This window comes from Mustela nigripes, chromosome 7, assembly GCF_022355385.1.
Source record: "Mustela nigripes isolate SB6536 chromosome 7, MUSNIG.SB6536, whole genome shotgun sequence".
NCBI lineage: Eukaryota > Metazoa > Chordata > Mammalia > Carnivora > Mustelidae > Mustela > Mustela nigripes.
This window is the reverse complement of record NC_081563.1, coordinates 73,717,120-73,730,200: the sequence shown is the minus strand read 5'-3', so window position 1 is coordinate 73,730,200 and position 13,081 is coordinate 73,717,120. Positions and strand designations below refer to the sequence as shown.

Here is a 13,081-nt window from a genome sequence, read left to right as displayed (position 1 = left end):
ATTACTATTGCTTTGTAGTATAATTTGAAATCTGGAATTGTTAACACCTCCAGCTTTGTTTATCTTTTTCAGGATTGCTTTGGCTATTCAGGGTCTTTTGTGGCTCTACACAAACTTTAGGATTGCTTATTGAAGTCCTGTGAAAAATGCTGTTAGTATTTTGATAGGGATTATATTAAATCTGTACATTGCTTTGCGTAGTATGGACATTTTAGCAATATTTGTTCTTCCAGTCCATAAACATGGAATACCTTCCATTTGTTTGTGTTACCTTGAATTTCTTTCATCAATGTTTGATAGCTTTTTTAAAGAAAGATTTTATTTACTTACTTATTAGAAGTAAAAGGAGAGAGAGGGAGAGCAAGGACAAGCAAGAGGGGGAATGGGAGAGAGAGAATCTCAAGCAGATTCTGCGCTGAGTGGAGTTTGAGGAGGAGCTCAATCTCATGACCCTGAGATCATAACCTGGAGCCGAAACTAAGAGTCAGACAGACACTTAACCTACTGAGCCACCCAGGTTCCCCCATTGCTTGATAGGGTGGTGTTTTTTTTTTTTTTTTCCTTATTTATTCACTTGAGAGAGAGAGAGAGAGAGAGAGAGACTGCAAGAAAAGGAACATAGGCAAGGGGAGTATGAAAGGGAGAAGGAGGCTTCCTGCCAAGCAGGGAGCCCAATGTGGGGCTCGATTCCAGCACCCTGAGATCGTGACCTGAACTGAAGGCAGATGCTTAACTAACTGAGCTACCCAGGTGCCCCAAGACCTGTACATTAAAAACTATAAGCAGGGTGCCTGGGTGGCTCAGACATTAGGTGTCTGCCTTTGTCTCAGGTGACAATCACATTCTGCTCAGTGGGGAGTCTGTTTCTCCCTCTCCTTCTTCCTCTGTGCTCTCTGTGTCTCAAATAAATAAATGAAATTAAAAACAAAATCTTTAAAGTGCAGGTCTTTCACCTCTTTGGTTAGGTTTATTCCAAAGTATTTTATTATTTTTTGGTGTAATTGTAAATGGGATTGATTTCTTAATTTCTCTGCTGCTTTATTATTAGTATATAGAAACACAATGGATTTATGTACATTGATTTTGTACCCTGTAGTCTTACTGAATTAATTTATCAGTCCTAGTTTTTTTTTTTTTTTTTTTTTTTTTAGGATTTTATTTATTTATTTGACAGATCACAAGTAGGCAGAGAGGCAGGCAGAGAGAGAGTTGGGGGAAGCAGGCTCCCCACCGAGCAGAGAGCCTGATGTGGGGCTTGATCCCAGGACCCTGAGATCATGACCTGAACTGAAGGCAGAGGCTTAACCCACTGAGACACCCAGGCGCCCCCCCCCCCAGTAGTTATTTTTGGTGGAATCTATATTTATAGTTTTCTATATGTAGTATTATGCCATCTGCAAATAATAAAGTTTTATTTCTTCCTTACCAATTTGGATGCCTTTTATTCTTTTTTCTTGTCCAGTTGCTATGGCTGGGACTTCCAGTGAGTAAATAAAAGTGGTGAGAGTGATGAAGTTTTGTTTTTCTTTTTCTTTTTGTTTTTTTAAAAGATTTTATTTATTTGACAGACAGAGGTCACAAGTAGGCCTGCCTACCGGAGGCCTTGCCCTTGCAGCTTGATCAATGTTGTCTTTAGACCAGCCATTAACATTAAGATAGTTGGGAGACTTTTTGGAGGGATGTCACAATCCTGCTATCAATCGTCTTTGTTAGTGAGATTTAGGACATTTGTAAGCCAAGGGAGACTCAGGTCTTGCAGGATTGTGATCCCTGCAAGTTAACTATTTGCTTATTGTTCTTGGCAGTCAGGGCTGCCTGAGAGATGCTACACATATGACTGAGGGGGAGCGGATGGAGAGGGGGGTGCAAGGCGCCAGCTTTTGCTTTGTCTTCAGCCAGCTTCGTGCTCCCTCATCAAGAGCAGACATCCTTATCTTGCTCCTGACCTGAGGGGTAAAGCTCTTAGTTTTTCACTATTGAGTATGATATTAACTGTGGTTTTTCATATGTGGCCTTTCTTGTGTTGAAGTATGTTCCCTCTAAACCTACTTTGTTGAGCGTTTGTGTCATGAATGGATGTTGTACTTTGCCAGATGTTTTTTATATACCTACTCAACTGATCACATGGTTCTTATCCTTTCTTTTATTGTTGTGATGTTTCATGTTGAGTGATTTGTGTATATTGACCACCCTTGCATCCCAGGAATAAATCCCACTTGATGATGGTGGATGATTTTTTTTTTTTTTAAGACTTTATTTACTTATTTGCCAGAGAGAGAGAGCGCACACACAAACAGGGGGATTGACAGGCAGAGGGAGAAGCAGGTTCCTCATTTAGCAGGGAACCTGACGTGGGAATTGATCCCAGCACCCTGGGATCATGACCTGCCTGAGCCAAAGGCAGATGCTTAACCAACAGAGCTACCCAGTTGCTCCAAGATTGCAAAATATTTTCAAAGCTATTACCTCCATTAATCCTCACCTCAACCCTGGAGAAAGATCTTATTATTACCATGCTGCTTCCCTCTGAACTATTTAGGACACAAACTGGGAAATGGGGGAGAGATGAGGTGACACTCAAAGCCAAGTTATCATATAGAAGCAGTTATTGAGATCCACAGCCCATTCATTTACAAACATTTCCTGCACACCCAATAGGTGCCAGGCCTTATGGTCCACATGATGTGGGAAACAAAGGCAGAAGGAAATGTAGATAAAATTAAATGCCCTTATTACCTGAAGTCCTTTGACAAAAGGATCCTGAATCTTTAGCATATGAAAATCCTTTTAGAACTTCCTTTATCTTTACTCCCTTCAGCCCTAAGGTATGTAATCAGCTGTCCCTCATAATCCCAGGGCAGCAGGAGGCAGCAGGCAGAGAGCAGCTGCTCTTTCTGCCCATAGGTCCTGTCCTTGTGTTTTAATAAAATCTTTTTGCACCAAAGATGTCTCAGGAATTCTTTCTTGGCTGTCGGCTCTGGGCCCCACCAACATACCAACATTAAAAAAACTATATCACACAGATGAGTAAGCATACAGAATCTGGAGCAAAACAGAACTCTAGCTCTATCACTTATTGCTAACTCTGTAATCTTGGGCAAGTGACTTTATATCTCTCTGTTTCCATTTCTTCATTTGTAGAATAAGTATAACAATAGGACGTAATACCTAGAGTTTCAAAGATTAAAACAGTAAACACATGTAAAAATAAGGAAAACACTTGATAGTCAATGAATGCTGATGAACAGTAGCCATTATCATTAACTACAAACATAAACACCCATTGGTGGCTTCTCTAAGTGCTCAAAGAAGCAATGCAGCGAATTTTGTTGTAATATGAATATGAAGAAGGTGGTACTCCAGAGGATAATGCAACTAAGTATATCTGCAGGAACTGGGCAGGTTTGACTGAGGATACTTTTGGGCCTGAAGAAAGAATGAATACTAGCAATTTGCTACACGAAGAGCAGGAAAGGGCCATTCCAGAAGAGGGACAATTTTGTGTTGGAGCTACAAGTGTCAAAAGAGAAGGGGAATTTATTTTAATTATAATTATTATTTTTCGGTAAGCTCTCAGCCCAGCGTGGGGCTTGAACCCAGGACCCTGAGATAAGTAGTCTTGTGCTCTATGGATTGAGACAGCCAGGCGCTGGGGAAGGGGAATTTACTGGCCCAGATTCCAGAGCTGCAGTGAGTACTGCAGGCTGTGGGGGATGTAAGTCTGTTGGAAAGTAGTCTGAAGTCAGATGATCCAGACTTCCTCTGTGTCCCAAGGTATTTGGATTTTCACTTGCAGGCCAGTGGTTTCAGAACTGAGCTGATTGTCAGACCTACCCAGAGAGGTTTGTATTTATTTATTTTTTCCTAAGGTTTTGTCTGGGTATTTTAACAGCTAAGCGCCTCCGGATTATACATTGACCACTAATTCTTTTATCTGACAGAGAGATACATCGCAGGTAGGCAGAGAGGCAGGCAGAGAGAGAGGGAGAAGCAGGATTCCTGCGGAGCAGAGAGCCAGATGCGGGGCTCGATCCCATGACCCTGAGATCATGACCTGAGCTGAAGGCAGAGGCCCAATCCACTGAGCCACTCAGTGGATTTTTTTTTTTTTTTTAAGATTTTTATTTATTTATTTGACAGACAGAGATCACAAGTAGGCAGAGAGGCAGAGAAGCAGGCTCCCTGCTGAGCAGAGAGCCCCGGTGCAGAATTCCATCCCAGGACCCTGGGACCGTGACCTAAACTGAAGGCAGAGGCTTTAACCCACTGAGCCACCCAGGCATCCCACAGGCAGAAGTTTTTAAAAAGATCCCAATACCCCACCTTCAGAAATTCCAAACCTTTATATGTGCATGGGGCCCAGGAATACCTTTGGAAAGCCCTCCCACTCCCACTCCCCAGTAATTCTGCTGCTGAGTCAGGGTTGGGGCCGCTTCCACAGGGTAAGTGTGAGCCAAACAGGAGCGTGCAATACCATTCCTAAGGCAGGTAACTGCAGGACACATCCTGACCTGTAGGTCTTTGCTCAATATTAAAAATAAATAAATAAATAAATAAATAAATAAAATTCATCCTTTCTTTTCACCGATACAGTTATTTTCTAACAGTTTACTACTGTTAATTTACTTACTGTATCATCTGAATTCATTTATTTGAGTGTAAACTGAACATTACTAGTGAACCTCGAATTCTAGAAGAGGGTAGCACATAGAAGGCCACATGTTTTTTAATCAATCAGTCATTTAAGGAGTGGAGGAAACAAGAATGTGGCTAGTACAGAACAATAAGGAGGCAATGGAAAAACCTATAATTTTGATGTTGGTCAGTTTGCTTAACAAGGAAAAGGGAGAGAGGGGTGCAGTTTTTTAATTTTCAATTTTTTTAAATAAACAATGTATTTTTATCCCCAGGGGTACAGGTCTGTGACTCACCAGGTTTACACACTTCACAGCACTCGCCACAGCACACACCCCTCCCAATGTCCATCCCCCCAGCAACCCTCAGTTTGTTCTGCGAGATTGAGTTTCGCATGGTTTGTCTCCCTCCCGATCCCATCTTGTTTCATTTATTCTTTTCCTACCCCCCAAACCTCCCACGTTGCATGAACGTAGTGTTGTTACAGGTGTACAATATAGTGATTCAACGATTCAGTACATTAGCGCTCAGAGAGGAGGTGAAGTTTTTTAAAAAAATGTAGTAGGATGGGGAGAAAGGCTAGTTTTTCCTTGTTCTCGAGTTTCTTTCTGCTTTCACTCTCATGCTTCTGGGTACATAACAAACTAAAAACCGCCAGAACGGCCCACCTGGCCGCCTTCCCTAACTATTCATCCACCCAGATTTCACGCGAGCGCAGCAGAAAGCACCACCTGGACCTGAAATCTTTTCAGGATGGCTGTCTGCCAGGGTCGGCGCGCGACCTAGGCTTACGCATGCGCAGTAGGCAAGAGTCGTCAGCGTGCGCGGGAAGCTGGGCCGCGTCCGCTTATGATTGGCTACCGCGGCGGACTCCCACCCACCAAAAAGCAGCGGTGGGTGCTGATTGGGCGTCTCAGCAAAGGCCGGACGCCGCACGGGAGGGAGGGAAGGGAGGCGGGAAACAGCTTAGGGGGTGCGGGGTCGCGCAGTTCCTTTTGGCAGTCAGCGGAGAGGTTCCGAAATGGCGGTGCAGCCGAAGGAGACGCTGCAGCTGGAGAGCGCGTCCGAGGTCGGCTTCGTGCGCTTCTTCCAGGCCATGCCGGAGAAGCCGACCACCACGGTGCGCCTCTTCGACCGGGGCGATTTCTACACGGCGCACCACGAGGACGCGCTGCTGGCCGCCCGAGAAGTGTTCAAGACCCAGGGGGTAATCAAGTACATAGGGCCGGCAGGTGAGGGCAGGGGCTGCGCGGGCTCCCCTCGGGCGGTGGGCAGCGAGCGGACTCTAGGGCAAGGAGTTACAGGGGCGGGGACGTCGCTGCCTCCCAGGTATGGCGCTTCTTCTGGCCGCTGCCTCGGCCAAGTGGGGCGCCATCCGCCCCTGCCCCGCCTCCGCCCTTGAGTCGGTCCCTCTGCAGCGGCCCCAGACCTGAACTAACTGGAGACAAGGAAGGAACGTCCCCTCTGCCCGGCGTTTTAATACATTAGTTTTTTTTTTTTTTTTTTTTAATTGCACAGCGGTCGCATGGGTGTCTGCCCGCGGCCCCGCCTTGGCCCTGTAGATCTCCCCGCAAACTCCGGCCCAGGAGTGAGATTTAAAATAGAAGGGGGCTTGGGAGAACATTTCATGTTATCGTTGTGGTTTTGCCCACCCTCCACTTAACTCTGGTTCAGTGCCGGGATCTGGAACGGGTTGCTATTGATAGGCAGCAGTGTCAAGTGGTCAGGACCTCGGACTTGGAGCCACAATTCTTGGATTCGCGTCGCGGCGCCTCCACTTAACATCTGTGACTTTGGACTAGGCACGTTTGTCTTGGCCTCAGGTCGGCTGTGCGTGCCCTCCGTAATCCAGCCCCATGTCTCTCGCATTATCTCTCCTTGTAAGGCTGCAGACTTTTCACACTATGTGAGCTAGACGTTCTAGAGGTTTCGTGTTGATTGCTTAACTCCCCGGCACCGTTGTGATGGAGCATTCTTCCATCATAACGGAGTGAGGGGGAGGGTGTAGTGAGGAGACGTGGGTTCTAGTCCTGCCTTTACCACATGCAGATGGAATGTTAATGTTTCATTTATCTGGCAAAAATTTATTGAGTGTTGCTGTGTCAGAGAGGGTTATGGACACTGGGAAAGACAGTATCTTTGCCTTCACAGAGCTCACTCTAGTGGAGAGCAAGGCAGAAATAATCAGTTATTGAAAGTGAAGAACTGTGGAAGTGTGTGCTCCATAGCAAGTTGTTGAAGAGGCCTAGAAAAGCAGGAATGGCAACGATTGGAGACCACAGAAGCAACACTGGATGAGAATAAATTTCTCTTGCGTCTTGAAGGACTAGGCTTTCGCTGTGGAGAGGGTCTGAAAAAAGGCCGATTGGTGTCCCTGGAACAGAAAACCGGGAGGAGGGTGGCCCAGGTGGGTGGGGTCAGAGGATCCAAGGCTTTTTTTTCCGTTGTGCTGAGTTGAAATTTTATGCTGTAGGCCCAGAAGTTGGATAACTTAAGTAAAGGTGGAGAGGTGTGTTGGATGTTTGGCTGTAAGATGGGGGCTCAGTTAGAAGGGGCAAGAGGAGAGGTGTTAGGATCAATGAAGACCAGCCAGAGATAGGGAGGGATGGATGGCTTCATAGTTAATGATGGTCTAAGTTACTTTCCGGTTTTAAAGTTACTCAAGGCTAGTAAATGTAGTTATCCTATTTTTGTATTATGCAGCTTAGAATAATTTAATCATTTAAAATGATGTAAAAAGTTCTAAACATACTTATATGGTTCTGTAAATTGAATCACTGATTTTTTTTAAGCGCCCGTTAATGATTCTAATGTTTTTATTTTTCTAATTTAGATTATGAAACGAATAATGGATGCTAAGCTTTACACCCATTTACTGGGAAGGAAGTTTAGTATGAATACCCAGTATCTTATATAGTGGAGTATAGACTTTTTATTTTTTTATTTTTTTAATTTTTTTAAATTTTTTTTTTTTTAAAGATTTTATTTATTTATTTGAAGTAGGCAGAGAGGCAGGTAGAGAGAGAGGAAGGGAAGCAGGCTCCCCGCTGAGCAGAGAGCCCGATGCGGGGTTTGATCCCAGGACCCCGGGATCTTGACCTGAGCCGAAGGCAGAGGCTTTAACCCACTGAGCCACGCAGGTGCCCCCGAGTGGAGTAGACTTTTTAAAAAACAATTTTTCCGGGGCGCCTGGGTGGCTCAGTGGGTTAAGCCGCTGCCTTCGGCTCAGGTCATGATCTCAGGGTCCTGGGATCGAGTCCCGCATCGGGCTCTCTGCTCAGCGGGGACCCTGCTTCCTCCTCTCTCTCTCTCTGCCTGCCTCTCCGACTACTTGTGATTTCTCTCTGTCAAATAAATAAATAAAAAAAAAATCTTTTAAAAAAAAAAAAAAAAACAATTTTTCCTTTCATTGCTCTTGAAAGTTAAAATGTAGGCGTTTACTGGGTGCATTCCTAAGAATAATCTAGTCACTTCCTGTTCATATTGAGAATGGTGTTAACGGTGAATTTAACTTTTCAGAGATTAGCAAGTAAATGTGAGTTATTCTTAAGCATCTAGTTCTTAGGTTAAACATTTATGCCAAACACACATTTTAGGTAAAAGATTGTCCTATTATATGTTCGGGTAGGATAGTAACAGTGAAATTTTTTAAATTAAATAATTATAGATTTTATTTATTCATTTGAGATAGAGCACAAGCAGGCGGAGAGGGAGATGGAGAGGGAGAAGCAGACTCCCCTGCTGAGCTGGGAGCCGGACAATGGGGCTGGATCCCGGGACCAGGAGATCATGACTTGAGCTGAAGGCAGACGATTAACAATCTGAGCCACCCAGGCGCCCTGGATAATAACAGTTAGAAAAAGATTGATGGGGCACCTGGGTGGCTCAGTGGGTTAAAGCCTCTGCCTTCGGCTCAGGTCATGATCTCAGGGTCTTGGGATGGAGCCCCACATTGGGCTCTCTGCTCAGCAGGGAGCCTGTTTCCCCTCTCTCTCTGCCTGCCTCTCTGCCTACTTGTGATCTCTGTCTGTCAAATAAATAAAATTAGAAAAAAAAAAAAAGGTTGATCATTTGTTACTAGAAATTGGCTGAAATAAGTGAAAGAGGGAGGTCCTCAAAAATGTCTTGGAGATCCCCAAAGTGGGTGTCTTGGGGTTTTCACTGTACAAGATGCAGTGTAACTGAGCATCTTTTTAAATAATAGATGTTGGTGTGAGGCTGTGAATACTTGTTTCTTGGAAAGAATTTTCCTTCATTTCAACATTAGACCATTTAGGTAAAGGGTTATTAACAACCTTTTTCTGTGCTTCTCTATTCCACCTGGTAACCCTGATCAAATTAAGGTTAGTTATGTTTCTAGGCAGCATTGCTTATTGAGAAATGACCCTAGATTGGTAAATTATACCTGGACTGTAAGGCCTGATGAATTATAAATAACCTGATGAGGGTCACGTGCACTTGCACTTGAGGCAAATCTCAGAGCCTCTGACCTTTTCCCACATTCTTTAGCAGTCAAACTTGTCTCTGACTGTAGAAGACAAATTGTTAGAATGCTCTCAATTCCTGCCTTCAAGGATCCTTTTTTTTTTTTTTAAGATTTTATTTTTTAATTTGACAGAGATCACAAGTAGGCAGAGAGGCAGGCTGGGGGAGAGGAGGAAGCAGGCTCCCTCCTGAGCAGAGAGCCCGATGTGGGGCTGGATCCCAAGGTTCTGGGATCATGACCTGAGCCAAAGGCAGAGGCTTTAATCCACTGAGCCACCCAGGCGCCCCAAAAGGATACTTTTTATAATATAACAGGTTTGTTGAGATACTATTCACATACAGTATGATTCATGCATTTACTTTTGATTGACACATGTAAACATTTCAGTGTTCTGTTTTATAATTCAGTGGATTTTAGTATATTCACAAAGTTAAGCAACCATCATGGCAATACATCTTTTTTTTTTTAAAGTAGGCTCCATGCCCAAGCCACACATGGGTCTTGAACTCAGCACCCTGAGATCAAGACCTGAGCTAAGAGTTGGATGCTCAGCTGACTGAGCCACCCAGGTGCCCCACCACAGTATATCTTACTTATTTATATATTCGTTTTTAAAGTAATCTCTACACCCAACGTGGGCTTGACCTCAAGACCCTGAGATCAAGAGTCAGATGGATGTTCTACCAACTGAACCAGCCAGGTGCCCCCACAGTAAATTTTCAAAACATTTTTGTCTGTCCCCAAAAGAAACCCTGTACCCATTAGCAGTCACACCCCCCGCCGTTCCCCCTCATTCTCCCAATGCTGGGCAACCACTAACCTCTCATCTATCTAGATTTCACTTACCCTGGACATTGCATAAAAATGGAATCCTAAGGGCACCTGGGTGGCTCAGTTTGTTAAGCATCTGCCTCAGGCTCAGGTCATGATCTCAGGGTCTTGGGACCAGGTCCTGCTTCTGGCTCCCTGCTCAGTGGAAAGTGTGCTTCTCCCTCTGCCCCTTCCCCTTGCTCATGCTTGCCTGCTGTATCTATCTCAAAGAAAGAAATAAAATCTTTTAAAAAATGGAATCATAAAATATGTGGTCTTCACTGACTTCTTTCACTTAATATTTTCAGGTTCATCTCTGCTATCAGTACTTCATTTCTTTTTATTGCCAAAAAATACTCTATTGTATTGATATATCATATTTTGTTTTTACCCATTTGCCAGTTCACAGACATTTGGGTTATTTCTTGTACCTGTACTTTTTAATTTCATCTGTACCCATTCTTTCCTCCCTATTGTGCCAGTGAAGAGATGAGCCTTTTGCTGTGGTCTGGATCCCAATCCCCTCTTTCAGAGTTGGCTTTCTGTTTCCTCTCTGGTTCATTCTACTGGCAGGTAGACTACGTCTTTTAAGCTACTTTTAATCTTCAACATTAATGATTACAGTATTATTTTTAAAAAGCCCTGTGAGATGGGTCAGTACCGAGCTCCAATTTATGGATAAGAACTCTGAGTCACTGAAAAAGAAAATTACTTGGGTTTTGCCTCCCTTTTTTTTTTTTTTTTGGTCATAATTCAGCTTAGAAAACATCTCCTGTTGGGAGCCTTTCTTGATTTCCCTGTTAAGACTGCCTGGTTAGCTGCCCTACCCCTTAGGTATTCGCTGCTCTTGGGCCTTTTTACCCTAGACATAGCATTTATTCTACCTGTTGCCTGTGTATTCCAATAGACTGAAAGCTCTTAGTAGAACCTGTGTTTTAAGCAGTGTCTTCCTCTGAACTCTAGCCCCTAGCATGATGCCCACATGTAGCAGACACATGGTAATTGTCATTTCAATGAGGTTGGGGGCTCCAAATTATTCTCAAAGAATCTTACATGAACCTGAGGCTATTCCTTCTGCTGTACCCTAGGTGGAGGCTGGGTACCTTTCTGTTCCTGTTCTCTTATTTTACACCACATCAGTTTTACTTCCCAGCAGGTTAGGTAAAGCATACAATGCCAGTCTCTTCACCAGGAACGTAGACTAGCACTTTCGTTGCTCATCAGTAAATAAGCCTTAAAATGCACCACCACCCAGTGTGTCACAAAAACTCCTTTGAGAGAAATAGTAACTTCGTAGGATAACTTTGGCAGTTGGGTGGCTGGACTGTCTTATTAGCAATAGAGGTAGAGGAGGCCATGGGGGAGAGGAATCATCTCACTTGTCTCTCCACTCCACCAGCTCTTAAGAAATCACCACTGTTGTGACTCTGTTTCTGTTCAAAGTGTTGTGGGTGGAGGGACTCCTGGGTGGCTCAGTTGGTTGAGCGACTGCCTTCGGATCAGGTCATGATCCTGGACTTTCAGGATCGAATCCCACATAGGCTTCCTGTGCTGTGGGGAGTCTGCTTCTCCCGCTGACCTCTCTCCTTTCATATTCATTCTCTCTCTCTCTCTCTTTCAAATAAATAAATAAATAAATAAAATCTCTTTTTAAAAAAGTGGCAGTAGAAAGTTTTGACCAGTTTGCTCTGGACCCAGGTAGATAACATTGATGTGCAAAGTAGTTGGGTATAATAGGGAGGGGTGGGGCTTGTGGATCTGAGAGTGTTTGTTCGGCCTGTAATGGCATTCAATATCAAGTACTTGAAAAACCCTGTGCTGGGCAGACAGTTCGGCTGGCATATCCTGGTTTGATTTAAGACCTGTTTCAGAATTTTACCAGACTAATCTTGTTTTTTCCCCCTCTCAGAATTGTTTTTGCTGAGTTGGATTTTACATTTTGCCTTTTAATTTAAAGGATGATATGAAAAACTGTTTTTGAAACTCACTATTGTATTTACTGGAAGTTGCTGGTAAAATTCACAGTGGTGTTTATCAGAACCTTTGGGAGAAATTCTCTGATTTTATATTAACTCTAGTTTGCTGCCTTTTTTTTTTTTTTAAATATTTATTTATTTTAGAGAGCGAGTCTGTACTAATAGGAGGAGGGGCAAAGGGAGAGAATCTCTAGTGGATTCCACGCAGAACCAAACGTGGGGCTTGATCTCAAGACCATGAGATCATGACCTCAGCAGAAACCAAGAGTTGGACGCTTAACTGACTGAGCCACCCTGGTGCCTGTGCTGTTTTTCTTGAAGTTTTTTTTTCCCCTTGTTTTTATTTTTATGATGTCTCATCTTTTGAATAATGTTACTCACAGGGAATTTAACTAGATGGGTTGGTAGGCTGACCAATCATTCTCATTTGCTTGGGACTGTGGGGGCTTCTGGAACACCAAACTTTCAGTATTAAAACTGGGAGAGTCTCGGGCAAAATGGTAAGAGTTATAGGCAAAACCAGGAAATAATTTAGATAGGGCTGACCATTCCACTGAGGTTCTGATCCTGAGTGTTAGTTGGGAGATACGAGCCTGTTGCAGGCTGGAGGCCTTCAGTCTTGCCCATGCCTCAGAACGTGAGTACAGACCTTGTTGAATGGGATTCTAGAGTAAACATAATTCTCATGCAACTTGCTGTCTAAATGCAACCTAAAAAAACAGCAGTCACATGGTATTCAAGTCTGTAAGAAAATGTGACTGTTAAACTTACTGAGTTGAAATTGGTGTCCTAAATAGTGTTTTGTTCCAAGTTTGAACTGATTGAATGTATTTTATTTTATTATTATCTTTTTAAGATTTTATTTATTTATTTATTTGACCGATAGAGATCACAAGTAGGCAGAGAGGCAGGCAGAGAGAGAGAGGAGGAAGCAGGCTCCCTGCTGAGCAGAGAGCCATGTGCTGGGCTCTATCCCAGGACCCTGGGATCATGACCTGAGCCAAAGGCAGAGGCTTTAACCCACTGATCCACCCAGGCGCCCCTGATTGACTATATTTTATTTTAATTTCATTTATTTATTTATTTATTTATTTGACAGACAGAGATCACAAGTAGGCAGAGAGGCAGGCAGAGAGAGAGAGGAGGAAGCAGGCTCCCTGCTGAGCAGAGAGCC

General features: G+C 43.7%; 1 protein-coding gene across 1 annotated transcript in view; it reads left to right on the top strand.

Moving 5' to 3' along the window:
- The first annotated feature begins 5,591 nt into the window (after positions 1-5,591).
- The window catches only part of MSH2 (mutS homolog 2), a 79,206-nt gene continuing 71,716 nt past the window's right edge, over positions 5,592-13,081 (top strand). Inside the window, exon 1 of the mRNA XM_059406121.1 lies at positions 5,592-5,867. Coding sequence (XP_059262104.1) covers positions 5,657-5,867 — 211 coding nt within the window. The 5' untranslated portion in view covers positions 5,592-5,656. The remainder of the gene's footprint in view (positions 5,868-13,081) is intronic.